The 19,919-nt window shown below is 43.3% G+C and overlaps 1 protein-coding gene across 4 annotated transcripts in view; it reads right to left on the bottom strand.

Moving 5' to 3' along the window:
* Positions 1 to 19,919, bottom strand: part of LOC126198988 (synaptosomal-associated protein 25) — a 393,632-nt gene that overhangs the window by 47,155 nt on the left and 326,558 nt on the right. For all 4 annotated transcript variants that reach the window (XM_049935684.1, XM_049935661.1, XM_049935678.1 and 1 more), the window contains one exon: positions 12,934 to 12,975. In XM_049935684.1, the coding sequence (XP_049791641.1) occupies positions 12,934 to 12,975 (42 nt within the window). The remainder of the gene's footprint in view (positions 1 to 12,933; positions 12,976 to 19,919) is intronic.

Below are 19,919 nucleotides of genomic sequence, written 5' to 3'. Positions count from 1 at the left end.
TTGAGGCAGCAGGTGGGTGGGGTCAGGTAAATGTCCCCCAGTGCTCTGTACTTGACTGGAGCCATCCCTCCCCCAACAGCCCCATCACCGATCCATTAGAATAGTGTTAAATAGGGGATCAGTATCCACTATTCAAAAGTGTTGCCCCTAAAACAGAAATAAGTTGCAGGAGAAAAAGGGACATGCAAATAAAACAGAGTAAAAGAGGGATGACAGAGACAGCTGGCAAAGGAGCTATGGCCAGGGTCCCCCAGACACAATATGCAGTGGTACACATGCCAACCCCCCCCCCCTCCCCCCCTGCCCCGAACCTCTCCCACCCCCGTGAATGCAGTTTTAAAGCACTGTACTTGAGAACAAAAAATGCTTTCACTGGAAACAAGTTCAATTGCCCACAAGTTATCCACCATTATTAGAGGCAAAGAATTTGGGAGACCATGCTTAGTGCTGAGTATGGAGATCCAGAATGGGGTGGCATTCCATCAGGATATAAGCTACTGCCTGTAAAGCTCCACAATCACAACCTGGGGGTTGCTTGCTACCTAAAATAAAACTATTGGTTACTCTGGTATAACAGATGCAGAGGTGACATGAGATAGTGGATTTTTTTCCCTCAGGGCTGGAAAGGGGGGGGGGGGGGGGGCAAGATGTTTGAGGTAGGAGTTCAAGGTTCAAGGGGTGGGAGGATGAAAGGAGGAGCACCATGAAGCAGTAGTTTCTTTGCAAGTGCCAAGTTTATTACACGGGGCAGTAGCCCACTAGATTCTGCACTATCTCCATGTGTGTAAAGGTCTTACTTGCACCCACAAATCTGCAGTTGGAGTTGTCAAAGCAAATGTTGGGTGAGTAATTGCTTCTCTAGTCAAACAGTCAGTTCATTCGTGCGATACCCATGTGAGTTGGGATACAGAAAGACAATTGAACGGTGAGTATGACAAAGTTCAGCAAGAAGGTCATGAAGAGCAGAGGCCACAGGCTGAGAAGAGTAACAGCAATCAGTGCCCTGCACACTGCTCATTGAGTCACTAATAATTAAAGTGTGTGAGGGAGCTGTCTAGCTCTGTTACTGACTATCAGCTTCATCATGAAAACATTACACACTAAGCAACAAATGATGTTTATGACTGAACGACTGATGGAACATATAGAAACATAACCTGTCCGATAAACTGTTTTATGGCCATCAGCATAAATGATGGCTGCACCCTGATACTCCAGATGAACTGAAAGGAACAAACACCAAATGGTCATGGGAGTGACAGATTTATTTTTCAAGTTCCTAAAGTTTATCTCAATTCAAAATCTGTCTCCTAAGTGAGGGGAAGGTAGGGGGGGGGGGGGAAAGGTAGGGGGCGGAGGGGGGGGGGCGGACTTCCGGAAAACACAGGGAGCACATTATAAGGAGATTAAGCTGATGTCCAGGCGGAGGGCCTCAAGTTGCATTCCAAGTGGTAATGCCCACTTGGGGGCAGCGCCAGAGGAATGATGCCCCTCATATGCAAAAATACACAGTTTGGTAAGCTGGATGATTATGACATTGTCAAATGGTGATCATGTGCGTGGGCAAGAGTTGGCACTGTTGGAACTGGAGAGGAAAGATCCTTGCTTTGGCAAGGAAACTGTCTATGAGATTTGTCCAGAATGCACTAGTGGACTTTTCTTACTCCACAATGATGGACTTGGCCCAACAATTTCAAAGCTGAAAGTGCTGCAAAGCTATAAACCTGCCAACTACAGTCCAATCAGGATGACACCAGGTCCCAGTAAATACGGCAGAGAGTAATGCGATTCACACACAAAGGGATGCTCAGAAGGAAGTGAGACTGTTAAGATTTTGCCTTTAGATGTAGCCTCGAAAGCCCAAAGTCATGGTGGGTAAGAGAATTACAATGGTGACAAGCAGTTGTGTGTCTTATGTAGGTCAAGAAAGATTGTGATGTGGCACTGCCTGTCAGATTGCTGTCTCAAACGTAACCAGATGGATGGTGGTGGATTGTCCCTTCTGGAAACCACACCAAACATAACAGGTGGACAACCATCCTTTCAAGCAGTTTGCAAAGCATGTTGGTGAGGATAATCAGGCAATAGCTGCCTATGGACTTTGGCTTAAGGACTAAGACAATGATACTATCTCACCACTGTGAAGGGAAGACAAATTTGAGCCAAGTAAAATTGAACACTCTGAGTAGACAGAGCCTTTGGGTTACATTAAGATGTAGGATCATCTGATGACAAAGTTAATCAAGGCCTGCGGAAACCTTTCATGACAAGGCAGAATTCTGGAGCAGTTTGCAGCTACAACTGATGCAGCAGTACAAAGATTGCCCTAAAAGAAGAGTACTTGATCTCTGTAGCCCAGAAGACTATGGAGGTTGGCTCACATGTGGGATGAAGAGGTATACATCCCTAATGAGGACGCACAGCACATTTAACATTCCTTCCAACTGGGGTTTAGTAGATAGTGAGCTTTAGAAGTCTTAAAAATGAGAATGGTGGTCTTTCTATGATCTTGAGACATTGCAGGGCTCTTTGGTGATCCTATATGGCTGTTACAATGCTGTGAGTCTACCATGACAGCGGCTGGTGGCAGAGAGCGCTCGTAGAAAGGGTAATAACACTTCCAGCAGCACAAATGATTGCATCAGGATGTCTCATACAACCATGTCGATAGAATCTGACAGAGAGGAGGTAAAGACTACACAGAAGGAAAAAAACTGCCAGCTGGTTCTTCAAAGCACCTAGTTGGTAGTTGATCCATTGGACAGTTAGAAGGAAGTGACAGGATTACCAGAAAGAGCTCATTGTCACCAAATTTATTGTGTGGAGACCATCGTAGCAAAGCCACTAGGTTGGATGAAGAAACTGTGAGGTTGATAGCCAGTAACATGCGTACCATGGGTGGCACTGAAGTGGGTAACTGTACTGTCATTGAGGACAGACAGATCAAGATCAGACAGAAGCTGGTCAACCAGAAGAGGATGAAGTAGTATGTCCTAACATGGGGTCATACACACTGGAATCCCCATGTGGCAGAATACAACATGAGTGGGTGGGGGTGGGGAGGTTGTTTGATTAGGGTTGTCTGACATCTTTGGGTAAGTAAGTGTCTTGCCTAGAGGTAAATAAATGTTACTATTGGTGATTGCTGGAATCATATGCACTCTAAACCATTATTGTTTTCAATGCAGTACAGAGGGGAATACATCCACTGGTGACTTACGTGTGAACCAATGTTGAGATCCCTCCATGTGCCCTGTCAAGGCCAGTACAGTTTCGACAGAATGCACGGTAAAGTTTCACGCCAAATCATTACAGCACAACTTTAACTGTTTTGGGGAGGACATTTCCTTCAATAGCTAAGATGAAAGCACCTGTATCTATTTGGTCATCATCTGCACCTTTATGTACATTCCTAACAAATGTACACCTAGTAGCTCATAGCTCCTCTTACCATTTTGTAGTTTTATGTGGAGTAATAGTCACTTACATGTCATCCAGCCTTTCACATGTCTGAAGTACTTGAGATTCAGTGGCAGAGACCGCTTTAATCCACAGGGGTCAATTTCATAATTTTTCCAGAAAGTCCATTTTTCCAAATTTACCTTCTATTTGTTTCACAAAAAATAATGTTTTAGTCACTGTAAAAGTATCTCCATCTCTTCCAGTACACACCAGGTACTGAATAAATTGTTTCATTCTGAGTCTTCTGGCTTGTCTCTCTTCTGATAGGAGAGGCAGTGTAAGAAAAGCAGCTGGATCCTAACCCTCTACAATGAAATATTTAAACTGATCTGCAGGGACAGCCAGATCAGTAACACCATTACATGATTTAGATTGATGCATTTTATGTGCAGAACATCCACGCTGCTGCTACCTACTCCAAACAAGGGCTCTCCCCACGAGTGCTACCCAGCCACAGCAATGGTCGTCTGGCATGATGATTGTTGCCGATATTCCTGACACTCTAAGAAGATGGGCATCTACTTCCTGGCGAGCAATATGCTCATATCAATATACTCTAAGCTAGCATCAGTGTCTTGATTTGTGGTGTCCAGAGTTTTCTTGGCACGTCACGAAATGACCATGTTCCAAGACAGTGTAGAAGTGTAGTAAGGGTGATGGGCCTTGGAAGCACATAGGCCACAGTGTCTCCTAGAAGCAGAGAGCACATTAACATAGCCCATGCACAGGGATGATTGCCAAGCTGGAAAGGTAGCAGGTTCTTCAATTTGGAACTGGCCATTTGATAGGTGGCCACATATAAATTCTTTGGTTCATTCAAGGCATTTCCACTCCTGGCCTGGAACTTCTCCATGTAGTGGATCCAGGTTCTGATCCCGAGACAGCAGTTCACCGAGTTTTACCTGCTGAGAGATCATTTTGGCAGTCAGTATCATCAAGTAATTTGAGAGTTCAAGGGAATGCAAACAGTAGCTTGCGTGCTTCTGTGACTTCATTTAATCTGTAAATATTGCACCCCTGGGTGGGATATTGCAGCAATCTTCACTTTTGTTTTGACCTGCATGAGGTGGCTGTTGACTGTGGTAAGGACTTATTATGGTATCTCTTGTGGATATGGTTTATCACTGGTGTTGAATTTATTTAATGACACCAGTTAAGAGTAGAGTCCACTGGTGCAGTGCCTGGATATTACCTAGTACTCTGTTTAAATATTTGCGAGTGGGCCGAATGGGCTTTGCAGTCAATTGAGTTACTGGAACACTGATATCATCAACTGACTTATGCTGCTGATTTACGGAAAACATGTAACTTGTTTCTTTGCTTAGATTATATGTAATTGTTTTAAGATGTTACAGTGTGCATGGTAATATTTTTTTCTGTTTTAAAGCTCTAAAACATAGTTGTTTCATTGTACCTGCCTAAATCTGATGGGAAGTCCTCTTGGGATCTGTTGTGAATGTATATAATTCTTGTACCAGCTCCTGATAGATGTTTTTCAGGTCGAGTACCTAACTTCCTTTATCAGCTATTGGCCTGCTGTTCTGATATTGTAATTATGTTGTGGGTTGTAATTTAACTCTTAATGGATTTCAGTCAGTTACTGGTTTTCAATTAATTGAACAGTGAGGCATAGATATCATTTTAAGGAAAGGTATTTTGATGATTAAGGTGTATGTAATTTTAAAGGATTCAGTAATTACCCTACATGTGTCCAATTCAACAATTGTATGTGCTCAAGGTACCAGTGTATGCCTTATATAAAATTATTGGTATGAAATAAATTGTGAAATTTGATTTTGCTAAATGTAGGCTTCCGGATCACCGTGTCCTTACCATTTCACCACACATGGGTCGCTACAGCTTGGGCACTGGAACCTCGTGCTGCCACAGGTATGTATCAAAAAGCAACATAGTGACCCCACCACACTGGATTGTCTACTACATTCGTTCTCAAGCACATTTATGAGTCTACCTATGTGGTTCTCAAACTTTTCTCCTCTAGGGCACCCTTTATGAGGAAAAATAGTATAGCCCCCGTTGCCCTAACTTCATAATAGTTAGTCTTTTTTCTGTTTTACTAAATTAAATTTAGAAAGATTTTACACAACAGAAACCAAAATTACACGAATTATTATAAGGAAGATGTGGAACATTTTTATTTTTATCACATTTTCATTTATTCAAAAACTAATGAAATGAACCATATTTGTAGTTCACCAAACCATGAATTCAGGATCACTACAAATTTAAATTGCAAAGTTCAGTGCGATGGATGACCTTGTTTTTGAGAAGAAAGTTTTTCAAGATGGATTGTAATAGCAGAAACAGACACTCAAACTTCTTTGCTTACATTTACCTTCGAACGTTAGTCAGACTTCATAGATTCCGAAGCTGAAATTCCACTCTTGCACAAGTATGTTGTTGCAAAAGGAACCAAGATTGTCGCTGCATTTTGGTTCAGTGTTGGGAATTCCTTGTTAATATGTATCCAAAACTTTAATAAAGACACTCCATTAAATTTACTCTTCAGCGAAGTATCACAAATGAGACCAATAAGTTGTTCTTGCTCCTTTATATTTAGACATAATGGTCCAGGAACATTTTTGAAAGTATCTTTAACCTAATTAAATTTGTCAAAATTATTGCCGAAATTCTTTTTGAAGTGGATTTTTAGAGTTCTAAGATGATGAAGGCAGGCTTTTATCTCCACTGGAAGTACCTGATTATCTATGTCCTCTTAACAGTGACACTAGGGCAGGGAACAGACTGCATCCTCCACGCCAACTTTCCATTTGGTTTTGCCACAGCCACAGGCCCCGACTCCATGGGGCCTCTAAAATACGTGGGGGGGGGGGCTTTGTAAAAACCAAAAAATTATGTTGGAATTTTTTTATTTTCCTTGTTTGACGATAGTTACCTTTTAAAATACATTCAGTAACGAGTTAAAACAAATAACTATTATGGTAGTAAGCAGGTGAACTGAAAACGACTAGTGTGAATCATGATAGTGTTATGGTGCTGCAGGAACACTTAGAATTTGTCGAGGTGCGCCTTCGGGTAAAGTCTGGCGCCTGCGGGCCAGCGCTGCCAGCGCGACGACATCAAAACCACTGGATCAGAAGCGCCTGGAACCCTCCACCTGATGTCGCCTTGACGCTTCGAGACATTACGACGCTGGGGCTATATGAAGGCCACCCTGCTGTCGCAGTGTGGATAGTTTCGTTCAGTGCATGCTGCAGACTGTTTAAGTGTTCCCACTTTAGTATCTAGTGGACTATTTTATATGACTATATTTTATTCGTTCACTTCTGAAACTAAATTCTATCACTAGCCGAAGTGTGGCCTCCCAATTGAATGAACAGTTGGATAGTGATATGAAGAAAAGCCGTTTAGCTCCTGAGACAATTTTTACCACCGTGCAATTTCTATGCCGACAAGGACTAGCAATTAGAGGGCACGAAGATGTAAACTCAAATTTTTTTCAATTGTTGGAACACCATTTCACAGTGACATGAACCCATCGAACATATCTGGAATTTAACGAAACAAAGTTTCATCGAACAACGTCAGCAGCGTTACCATTTACCAGCTTCAACAAATGAATACGAGCGGCGACTGGAAGAAGGCGTGTGATGAAATGGAAACTATACGCACAAATATTGGCACAGAGACGGGCTGACGGACGAAGCCACACTACTGGCCATTAAAATTGCTACACCACGAAGGTGACGTGCTACAGACGCGAAATTTAACCGACAGGAAGAAGATGCTGTGATATGCAAATGATTAGCTTTTCAGACCATTTACTCAAGGCTTGCGCCGGTGGCGACACCTACAACGTGCTGACATGAGGAAAGTTTCCAACCGATTTCTCATACACAAACAGCAGTTGACCGGCGTTGCCTGGTGAAACGGTATTGTGATGCCTCGTGTGAGGAGGAGAAATGCGTACCATCACGTTTACGACTTTGATAAAGGTCAGATTGTAGCCTATAGCGATTGCGGTTTATCGTATCGCGACATTGCTGCTCGCGTTGGTCGAGATCCAATGACTGTTGGGTGGGTTCAGGAGGGTAATACGGAACGCCGCGCTGGATCCCAACGGCCTCGTATCACTAGTAGTCGAGATGACAGACATCTTATCCGCATGGCTGCAACGGATCGTGCAGCCACGTCTCGATCCCTGAGTCAACAGATGGGAACGTTTGCAAGACAACAACCATCTGCACGAACAGTTCGACGTCGTTTGCAGCAGCATGGACTATCAGCTCCGAGACCATAGCTGCAGTTACCCTTGACACTGCATCACAGACAGGAGTGCCTGCGATGGTGTACTCAACGACGAACCTGGGTGCACGAATGGCAAAACGTCATTTTTTCGGATGAATCCAGTTTCTGTTTACAGCATCATGATGGTCGCATCCGTGTTTGGCGACATCGCGGTGAACGCACATTGGAAGCGTGTATTCGTCATCGCCATACTGGCGTATCACCCGGCGTGATGGTATGGGGTGCCATTGGTTACACGTCTCTGTCACCTCTTGTTCGCATTGACAGCACTTTGAACAGTGGACGTTACTTTTCAGATGTATTACGACCCGTGGTTCTACCCTTCATTCGATCTCTGCGAAACCCTACATTTCACCAGGATAGTGCACGACCGCATGTTGCAGGTCCTGTACGGGCCTTTCTGGATACAGAAAATGTTCGACTGCTGCCCTGGCCAGCACATTCTCCAGAACTCTCGCCAATTAAAAACGTCTGGTCAATGGTGGCCGAGCAACTGGCTCTTCACAATACGCCAGTCACTACTCTTGATGAACTGTGGTATCGTGTTGAAGCTGCATGGGCAGCTGTACCTGTACACGCCATCCAAGCTCTGTTTGACTCAATGCCCAGGCGTATCAAGGCCGTTACTACGGCCAGAGGTGGTAGTTCTGGGTACTGATATCTCAGGATCTATGCACCCAAACTGCGTAAGAATGTAATCACATGTCAGTTCTAGTATAACATATTTGTCCAATGAATACCCGTTTATCATCTGCATTTCTTCTTGTTGTAGCAATTTTAATGGCCAGTAGTGTATTAAGCGCGTAATAATTCAACTTCAACCAGACAGCGACGGTGAAATTACGTTACGTGGTTCTGTGGATATATCGGACGAGGCAGGTTCAGACTGTCAGAGCTGCTTCGGACATCAGCAACAGCTCTACAGAGTCCGTCGACGAGGCAGAATTGGGTACAGAAGAGCTAGGTGTTCAGCCTTTACATATGGATTGGAGGCTGTTGAAATCCTTTGATTAACTTTTTTCACTAAGTCACATTTTTTGTTCCTTTCATTTTCATTTCTTATGCTTTCCTGTAGAATAATATATTAACAGCGAATGCATTTTTATCTGCTGCACTCTCTACTCAAGTTATTAGATTAAAAAAAAAGTTTTATTTTAATTTCGCACAATTCTCTGCAGAAAAATGTGTTAATAGCAAATGTATTACGCGTTCGTTTCAGTTATTCGATTCTTAACGCCAGGTTTTTTTCCCTCATTTACTACATTTTCATGTAGAAGAAAATATCTAAAGCGAACGTACCGTTCTCTCCTAAACGCAAGCACAGCTGCATTGTTCGACCACAAAACAATAGTTTTATTTTATTATTGTTCATTTCGATTGTTTTTCTGCACAAGAATGTGTTAACAGATCGTATACTTGTTTCATATGCTGAACGTATACTAAGTACTAAAGTTCACGAACCGTGTTACATTTTCATTGAGCACAATTATAACGTTCGTGCGTCACCCGAAACAACCAATAGCAGTACACAGTTCTAAAACCGCAATTACTGTAAACCGAACAACTAATGCGTTTACTCTTGTGCGAATCAAGTAACTTATTAATAAATATTTGTAACGTAAGTTGCCTTTTGCCACTCAGACGCTAGGAGTAGTCTACGGGTCATAAACAGTATCTTTCAATAATTTTATAATGCCAGGAAACGTTGATATTAACAAATAAATAACTCTGGCATAACCAAAGATGTACGATCTCATACGAATTGTACCAATTGTACGCTGAAGTTAGACTGTGCGCCATAGTCGGCAGTCACCGGTAGGATGCCTTTCAATCTAGTCATGCGGTAGACCATGCTCTCGTTCCGTTAATAGTTTGCTTATAATCGGTGTGAACAAGTTCATTTTTGGGTGTTTCTTAAGTAAACCCACCATAATGGCATCCAGTGTAAAAATTATTTGCATAAAAAACTTCTTCTCGCTTCATTACATAAAACAGACAGCAGTATTGTATTTTCAGAATGCTACGACTCTGGAAGGGGACATAAAACTACAGCAGCATCTCCACGGAACAGGTACAAGGAATTCCTATGCGCCGGCTCACTATGTCAGTTCATGAGATACATGAGCCAATGTTCGCACTGCGCGCCACAGTTCAGAACACAGTCACACGCAGCCGACAACGGCTGATTCCGTCGACTGCGCCCAGCTCGCCCAGTCGTTTCAAATAATACTATAAATATAACCGCGCTTTCATTGTCGTCGACCACGCCCGGCGTAACACCGACGTCGGGCGAAATTCAATCCAGACCAACATCACTGTTCGAAGATAATAAACGCAATATAGTTACTAAGTGTATTTATTTTTATTAGTTTTTAAAAATATATCGCGCCCCCCTTGCATATCAATCGCACCCCCAATCTGAGAACCACTGGTCCATCCAGTTACTGTGAGCGGACTATCTTTAACACTGTAGGCAGTGGCACTATGAAAGCGTTCTTCCCCACTCGGTCCACACTAGTGAAAAATTTTTTAGAATGCAGTCACATCCAAACTTTACTTGAGCCAAAAACTGAAAGTAACGTGATAAAGATACAGACAAAAGAGGGAACCAAGAGCAATAACCGGGTACACGTCACAGGCTGCCACCACAAGAAAGAACGTAAGAAAAGTACGGATAGTCTTTGATCCTGCATGAAATGAATGTGGCTCTTGTTAGTTAGCGTAGTTCCTATCATTAAAAATGCTACATCGACCCCTAAGTTGTCCAGTTCACCTAAAACCAAAACGCCACCTGCCGGTCTCCAATGAATGGGCTAGACTAAGTGTGCCTATCAACACCAGACAGACTACTTGTGTCGCACCTGAAACACCCTGTATAAAGCACCACTATCCCCAATATTAAAATCATTATCCCGTTCCCCCCCACACGCGTAAGTAAGGCCATCCATAATACTGAGTCTATAAATATTTAATGAACTAATGTACCACATGCAAAAAAATTGCTTCAGAAAATCAATGATAGTGCATTTAAAATATCCGTAAATTATAGGCCCAGCTACACATGAACCTATATTTATCTACTGTTTTGTCACATACAGCACTAAGCACTGCACACATATTTAGGTACAGAAATGATTTTATGCTTACATCCATAGTAAGAAAAGCGACATAAAATCAACTGTGCTTTTTAGAACTGCAAGACAAACAATGTGTCGAGGGAAAATATACACTGCCAGAAAATAAAATGCAGTACTCACAGGGACTGTATACAATGCAACCAGGGTATAATATGTGAACACTGAGACATTGAAGCAGAAGCAATTCATTTGTCACGCTCATCGGCGACCATGTGGCGTTCAGGAGACCTGTACGCGCACCCTCTGCTTCGGCCCTGCAGGTAGTCCCACTCATGAGTGCGCACTCCTGTTCTACAGACTCAGCTACCTGAATGGAGTCTTACTGTGGGCCTGCGGGAAGCTGGAGCATTGTGCGAGCGGCGGTGACACACCGAATACCATCCAGGGACGAGATCCAGGCACATGTTGCACCTGCTGCGTTATTAGGGACCATTGGAGACCATCTGCTTGCAGTATGGTTATGATCACATGTGCCTCTGACACCCCGCCACAGGTAAGCATGCTACTCTGATGTCATGCAACAGCTGACTTGAGAGTGGAATGGTATTCCGTTGTCTTCAGTGATGAGGGTTAGTTCTGTCTATATGCGAGTGATAGACGTAAACATCTATGGCATAGACCTGGTGAATCGCCTTTTTCAGAAAGCATTCATCTGCGATACCTATGTCCCATCCCTGGCTTCGTGGTGTGTGGGCCATCAGTTACAACCTGTAGTCACATTAGGTGCTTCTGCAGGCTAAAGTAGTCTGTGCCTGCTACATTGCACAGGCTATCATCCCCGTCATATTACCATTTGTTCGGCAGACAGCTAATTTGTTGTTTTTTCCAGTAGGACAATGCACGTCCACACACGGCTGCTGAGACGCAACATGTTCATCATGCACAACAACCGCCCTGACAGCAAGATCACCATGTCTTTCACCACTTGAAAATGTATGGGGCATGACAAAGCACGAACTTAATCTTTCTCCAGCGCCTGCAAGAATCATCGCCGAATCGGAACGAAAGGCACAAGATGCTTGGGATAGTCTCTAACACAATGTTATTCTGCAGCTTCATGAAGGTTTGCATGCACGACTAGAGCCTGCGTTGCCGCTACAACTGGGTACACAACGTATTTTTGGGTATCCTCTACTGTGAGGTGTTTTATTTGGTCTGAATTTATTATATACTCCTACAATGACTAACTACCTGTCACTTCACTTGCCAATAAAGTGACCTTGAGGGTGTTGGATTTCCTTTCCGGCAGTGTATTGTCTCTACAAATGAAACAGTTAAATTTGCTCAGTCAAACCCAAGGCTTGCTTCCAACAGCAATTCTTCACTCCTTGGCTCCTTTAAAATCAAGCTGTGTAGCAATGTTTGACGTCATCCACATCAGAAACTTAAAAATTTGCACTGATTTCTTATTTACACTATTTCTGAATTCTTGACCCCAATTTCAACAAGTTCTCATTAGTTTGTGGGGTAAGGTTCTTCAGTCTCTCAGTCATTGACATTCTGTATATATATTATACCCAGGGCAGTACACTTGCAGGACCTTTTAAACCGTCCTTTTTGGAAATGCTACAAGTTTCTATAAATAAAACGGAGTCCTGAAAGTGCCTTTTAACAGGGGAAGTGAAGGGCACTATATGTTGTTCCGTCTTATGTGTCTACTGTTTTCTGCTTGTTTTTAATTTCTCCGTTATTCGTCAGCGAAGACCTAACACACAAGAACGCTGAAAATAATTTCTTCTCATCCACAGATGAATGCACAAAACAAGGCAATTAATCATTCCCTCGATTCTGTACAGGGAGACTAAGTTGTAGCAGCGCTTGGACCTGTTGCAGATGGCAGCTCAGTCTGACGTAAAAATCGTACCGCACGCCATTCTCAAAGCGGAAACCGCCTGTTTGTGCGCGCATCACATTGATTAAAGCCAGGAATACGACGCGGAGGCGCACAGGGCGCCCAGACCCACCTGGTGGCAATAAGATACAGTAACTAAAGTCAGAGAGGGTGCAACAAACACACACCAGAGATGTTCAACTGTAGACTTACCTCCTCGCATAGTGCTATCATACGCCTTGTCGATTCCAATGACTGAAACAGAAAAAATATCATTAATTTTCATTGAAGTTTTATAACTTTATTTTAAACTCTAGTTTTACACCATGGCAATGGCTTCACTTATATATTCAAGACAGAGAGAATAAATTTAGCTTAATTTTAATGGCAGAAGCGCATTACCAATAGTACAAAAGGCAGTATTTTCAGCAAGCAGTGCCAATTAACTAATAGTGGAAAGAGACCGATTTAAAAATTATTCCAGGAGAAGACAATGTTTGAACCTTAACGGGTTGCGAGTAATAAGAAAGGCGCTGAGATTTTCAGAAGTCTGAACAGACAACATGTGCTCTTTCTTGATAGCATCAAACCACATCAAGAAATTCTGGAATGATCAAATACTGTATTTTAAAAGTGATTAGGAAGATTTCAATACGAGACTATCTCCACTTACCTCTCATCTGGAATCTCAACGCAAAAATGTCGCTGAAAAAATGTTGTAATGAGCTCATTGTTTAGGAATGGGTTTGTATTATCTTCATTTCAAAACCTGTTACTGGAAGCCGATCTCTTCGGAAAAGGGAAAGAGAGAGGGGGGGGGGGGGCACGGGTAAGTTCGTAGTCAAGTTAGCGCCAACCTTCTCCTTACACAGTTGTAATTTCATTGTGGAGGATGCTCTCAGCTCACCTATTGCACATAGTCTGCGTGTGTAGAATTTGGGTCTGTAACCTTGGCAGCAAAGGCATACATAAATTACACCGTATGGAAATTTTCAAAATATTTAGCGCCAACAGATGTATAAAACTTTAAAAAGTCGAACAGCATCAATAATTTGACCAAAGCTAATAAATATGTAGCACATTTTTAAAATTAACTCTGTATTGTCAACACTGAACAACAAATATAACACACATTTAATATGGATCATGTCTCGTGTCGGAATCTGTTGTGTTGAAATAGAGCAGGAGTGAACAGACTCGTTAGTACCTTGCTATGACTACGTTAAGGATCGCCAGTTCATACGAGTAAACATTGTGGCTAGAAACAAGTTGTTACTCCGAAATGGGATCCGCTTTCCCCAATGCCAGCTACAATGGACTGAAAATAACGGAATTCCACAAGGACCCGCGCTATCCATTTCTGGAAGGAATGAAAGAAAAAAAAATACAGGAAAGAACGATAAGTGGTGGGCCGCCATGAGATCAATGACACGCCATATGCCGGCCGCGTCGGTCTGTGCATCCCCGGCCGCGTCGGTCTGTGCATCCCTGATGCCAACAAAGGTCCATTTTCAAGACCTTACACTTATATACCCACTAGATGACAATACAACTGTGGAAAAAGATTTCATGTTCTGGAAAGGAAAATCGTTTGCTCAAGATGAGTCTATCAGTAAAAAATTAAGTTGCATAGCATGGCTGGGACACTCCGCGGGAGTGATTCGACCGCCTCAATGGAAGGTTTTGCTTCCTTACCTCGGGGTTTGTCAGAGCTGTGTCTGTAACTGTACCTGTCGAGTGCGGGTGACTAATGGGAATGAGTATAGTGTGGTGTGAAGTTTATGTAGTGTGGTGATAAGAGAAGGGAGAGGGGAGAGGGTGAAACCTTGTGCACCACACACACACACACACACACACACACACACACACACACACACACACACTACCGCATTTTGAGAAGCGGTCGGTTGGTTGAGAGGAATAACCTTTGTAAGTATTTAAGCATTATATTTATTCGTAAATCCTCGCAAGTATAATGCTATCATTATGACTACATGCACCTTCCTCTCCCTTTGCCTTCTTTTCATTAAAAGTGCTAGGAGCAGCATTTATGTATAGTAGTTGTCCGACATGTTCCCTGGTCACTAATGCACACAGCAAACTGACGAAGTGGTAGCTAAACCGAATGGTGGTGGTGACTGAGTGTAATAGGGTGACCAGAAGTCTGGATTAATCCGGACGTGTCCTTTTCAGCTCTTTGTCCGGGGCCCGGCCGAAATTTTACAGTGTCCGGCTTTTTCGCAGAGTTGAGCGTAATACAGTTAAATTTACAATTCGTCCCGTTCTATTGCTCTTTTCTTAAATACTTTAACTATTTGCACGAAGGCGGTGTTAGTAAGTGGCACCAGGATCGTCGATGTTATCGTTGATCGATCTATAAACGAATGCAAATATCGATTATTTAATATTTTTGTTTCGTATCTTCGCTTTGTATTGGCTTGGCTTCCTGTAGTGCACGTGTGATTTGTGAGTGTAATTTTTAACCGAGTGAGTTACGTAAAATATTTGGCTATGCCTAAACGAAAGTGTACATTTTCTGATGTCCTTTCCTGCAAATATCCAGCTTTCAAGAAAGGGAGAAATGAATTTGAAGCGGAATGTAGGATATGTGGAACTGGAACGTACGTCTTAGTGAGTGGCCAATAAAGGTAAGAAGTAACTCGACAGATTAACTGTCGTGGTTTTATTTCATTGTTTCATAGTCATTCAATTTATTTATATTCGGAAGGTTAAAGTGCAGTTCCCATGTCGTCAGCTGCTGCTTGAATTGTAGATGTTGGTAGCGGTGCGTCAAGTGATGGGAGGTGAATGGTCTTACGTTTTTCGCTTTGTAAACAATTCCGTGTTGTTGACATGACAAAACAATTGACGCCACACTGTCACAACAATCAATGTTTTCAATTTTTTATATTGCTCAGTTAACCACCACCTGACCATCAGTAACAATTAACTACTAGTTTTATCGGTAATTCCCGGCAGCCACGTGACGTGTACAAAGCTGACGGGTCGTATCCCCATCTGCAGTTGATCCGTTTACTGTTTCCTCTTTTTTTCCTTTGTCCTCCTTTTTGAAGCTGTTTGTCCTTTTTAAACAATTGCATCTGGTCAGTAATAGGCTCCGTTTAACACAATGCCCTGCCAAGACTCTCGGCCACCAATGGCGGTGGGGCATGGCAGCCAGTCTGCAGCCAGCTTCCGGTGGCGCCACTGGCTGCCCCTAGTCTACTAAGCTCCATCCATAACAATCTGTTCCCAATGACGAGCAGCGCCACCCGTGGCGTGGCTGGTTGCACCGCCTGGCGGCCTAATACTATAACGGCCAAAGTCGTGCGTTAGACTGGCCACGGAGGTGGATAGCATGCCACATACCCGAGTCATCTACACGCACAATATTTATGACGTACCTGCACAACTCTGAGGAAACTATCAAACGGTTCACTTCAATTTCACCACTCTGGCATCCAAAAAATTTGAGGAGAATCAGAATTGTTTTCATGTACACTATCTGATCAAATATACACTACTGGCCATTAAAATTGCTACACCACGAAGATGACATGCTACAGACGAGAAATTTAACCGACAGGAAGAAGATGCTGTGATATGCAAATGATTAGCTTTTCAGAGCATTCACACAAGTTTGGCACCGGTGGCGACGCCTACAACGTGCTGACATGAGGAAAGTTTCATACCGAGTTCTCATGCACAAACAGCAGTTGACCAGCGTTGCCTGGTGAAACGTTGTTGCGATGCCTCGTGTAAGGAGGAGAAATGCGTACCATCACGTTTACGACTTTGATAAAGATCGGATTGTAGCCCATCGCCATTGCGGTTTATCGTATCGCGACATTGCTGCTCGCGTTGGTCGAGATTCAATGACTGTTAGCAGAATATGGAATCTGCTGGGTTCAGGAGGGTAATACGGAACGCCGTGCTGGATCCCAACGGCCTCGTATCACTAGCACTCGAGATGACGCATCTTATCCGCATGGCTGTAGCGGATCGTGCAGCCACGTCTCGATCCCTGAGTCAACAGATGGGGACATTTTCAAGACAACAACCATCTGCACGAACTGTTCGACGACGTTTGCAGCAGCATGGACTATCAGCTGGGACACCATGGCTGCGGTTACTCTTGACGCTGCATCACAGACAGGAGCGCCTGCGATGGTGTACTCATCGACAAACCTGGGTGCAAAACGTCATTTTTTCGGATGAATCCAGGTTCTGTTTACAGCATCATGATGGTCGCATCCGTGTTTGGTGACATCGCAGTGAACGCACATTGGAAGCGTGTATTCGTCATCGTCATACTGGCGTATCACCCGGCGTGATGGTATGGGGTGCCATTGGTTACACGTCTCGGTCACCTCTTGTTCGCACTGACGGCACTTTGAACAGTGGACGTTACATTTCAGATGTATTACGACTAGTGGCTCTACCCTTCATTCGATACCTGCGAAACCCTACATTTCAGCAGGATAGTTCACGACTGCATGTTGCAGGTCCTGTACGGGCCTTTCTGGATACAGGAAATGTTCGACTGCTGCCTTGGCCAGCACATTCTCCAGATCTCTCACCAATTGAAAACATCTGGTCAATGGTGGCCGAGCAACTGGCTCTTCACAATACGCCAGTCACTATTCTTGATGAACTGTGCTATCGTGTTGAAGCTGCATGGGCAGCTGTACCTGTACGCGCCATCCGAGCTCTGTGTGACTCAATGCCCAGGTGTATCAAGGCCGTTATTGTGGCCCGAGGTGGTTGTTTTGGGTACTGATTTCTCAGGATCTATGCACCCAAATTGCGTGAAAATGTAATCACATGTGAGTTGTAGTATAATATATTTGTCCAATGAATACCCGTTTATCATTTGCATTTCTTCTTGGTGTAGCAATTTTAATGGCCAGTAGTATATTTGGACAGTTATTAGTAGACATTAATATGGCTTGTGTCCATCACTCGCCTTTATAACGAACTGAACTCCGCTGGGGACACTTTCAAGGAGTTGTTCTCAAAAGCCGATACCATACGAGGTAGTGATGCCGGATGTTGGAATCTGGGGCGAAGTCAACGTTTTAACTCATCCCACACGTGTTCGTTCCACTGCATTCAGGTCGGGACACAGAGCAAGACATTCTGTTTTAGGAACGTTACTGTACAGAAACCATTGCCTCACGGATGCTATTTTATGAGATGAAGCCTTGTCATGATGATAGTCATTCATCGCCTCCGAACTGTTCCTCTGCTGTAGACAGCACACAATGCTGTAAAATGTGCCCATATACTTCCAGATTTAGTATTTTCTTAAGCGCAATAAGGGGACCACACCGTAACACCGAAAAACATCCCCATAGCGCAACAACACCACATCCTCTGAACTTCACTGTTGACACTACAAATGATGGCACGTAGAGTCTTCAGACATTCGCCAATGCCGAAGACTTCCATTAGATTGCCATTCATTCATCACTCCAAATCACACGTCTCCAGTCATCCACTGTCCAGTGTCTTTACAGCACCTCGAGCGCCGCTGGGTAATGACTACAGAAATGTTTGGCTCATGAGGAGCTGCTCGACAATTCTACCCCATTTCTTTTAACTCCCAACGCACAGTCATTGTGCTAGTTAGACTGCTGACAGCACTTTGGAACTCACGAGTGATTCCTTCTGCCGATTTCGTCTGATTTTTACGCCTGTCTTCCGCAATTTTCGACAGTCTCTTTCCACCAGTACATGTGGTGTGCTCGGATCTGGGTTAGCTCTGGTTGTTCCGAAGGGGCGTTTCCGCTCTACAATCGCTATCAGCAACAGTCCACAAACGCGGCCGCCGAGCTTAACATCGTCAACCGACGGATGGATCACCACAAAGTTTTGTCACATTGCGTCGCTCCATGAGAAACTGAAGAAAGGTTTAGAATTTCCTCTAGCGCACCGGAGCAAGGCCTAGTGATCAGGCATTGTACGTAACCACCTCTCCTATACTAGTCCACAATCGAAGCCACCGACTGACCCAGTCTGCTGTCGCTGCTTCTCTACTGCCAACAGTCCTTCCAGTTAAGTGGATGCTTCTTCTTCAAATGTGACGCTTACCTATCACGCACTCGTAGTTACTATCTCGTGGATATATTAGCAACGAAATCCCCGAAAGATTAATTCATGCCTCTAAATATCTGCACCTGGCGTGTCTGCTCACGACAATTTTCCTGACGTACTCACTAGATCGACCCAGAACGGAACCGCAACTGACTACAGAGGCTTTAAAACCATCTGAAATTGCAGTTGGCGTTTAAAAATTAGCATGGGGGACGACTTCTATTTCCTTCTCGGATTTACTAACATACTTACTCAACTATGATACAAATGTGGAGGAAAAACCCTTGCGTCTGTGTTTCCGCTGTATCTCCCAAGTTACATCTCAGTCTGAAACGAACAGGGTTTCCCCCCCACCCCCACCCCCCCACCCCCCCACTCACAGCACCTATCCTAACAGGAAGAGCCACAATGCCAATCTACAGCGTGAGAAGTAAGAATATTAAACTTACGTTCTCAAAATAATATGCACCGAACAAAATCACATTCTAACAAGTTTAGAATAATCCGCCACATATAGTTTGCTGCAGGGAGTTACGTTAACTGGCCAAATGTTTGTACAATAGTTCAGCTTGTCGAGGCAAGGGTTCAGAGGAGCAATTACACCATTCAGATTTCAACCGGGGAGCAGGGGGTGATGTTAGGTTTTTCGAGTCTGATCTGTAGTTACAAATTATTCTCCTTCAGATAACTAAGAGTTAAGGTGTGCAATAAGGTAAGTATCATGTGAAACAAAATCGAGGCATGAATTTGCTAATTCTAGACCTGTAAATAAGAAAATGAATTCAAGTGCTAATAGTAATGGTCAATTGAACTTCAATTCGTGAAATATTGTTAATCGATTCCTGATAGTACTGCAGTCATTATTTTGCTGATGTATGTTCTTACGTCCATACCTACTTCTTGATTTCTAGTGTTAGAAGCATTCATACATCGAAGAGCTATACAGTAATTATATTACATATCTCATAATAACTAAAACTGATATATAAAAAGTGCCATAATTAAAACACACACATAAATCAGTAACGTAGACTGTATATATAATAATTAAAAACAGAAGCAGCTATCACATATTTATCCAATTTTCCCGGGCCAATACTTGG

The sequence above is a fragment of the Schistocerca nitens genome, chromosome 1, assembly GCF_023898315.1.
Source record: "Schistocerca nitens isolate TAMUIC-IGC-003100 chromosome 1, iqSchNite1.1, whole genome shotgun sequence".
Taxonomy (NCBI): Eukaryota; Metazoa; Arthropoda; class Insecta; order Orthoptera; family Acrididae; genus Schistocerca; species Schistocerca nitens.
The sequence above is the reverse complement of the archived record's forward strand: the minus strand, read 5'-3'. Positions and strand labels throughout refer to the sequence as shown.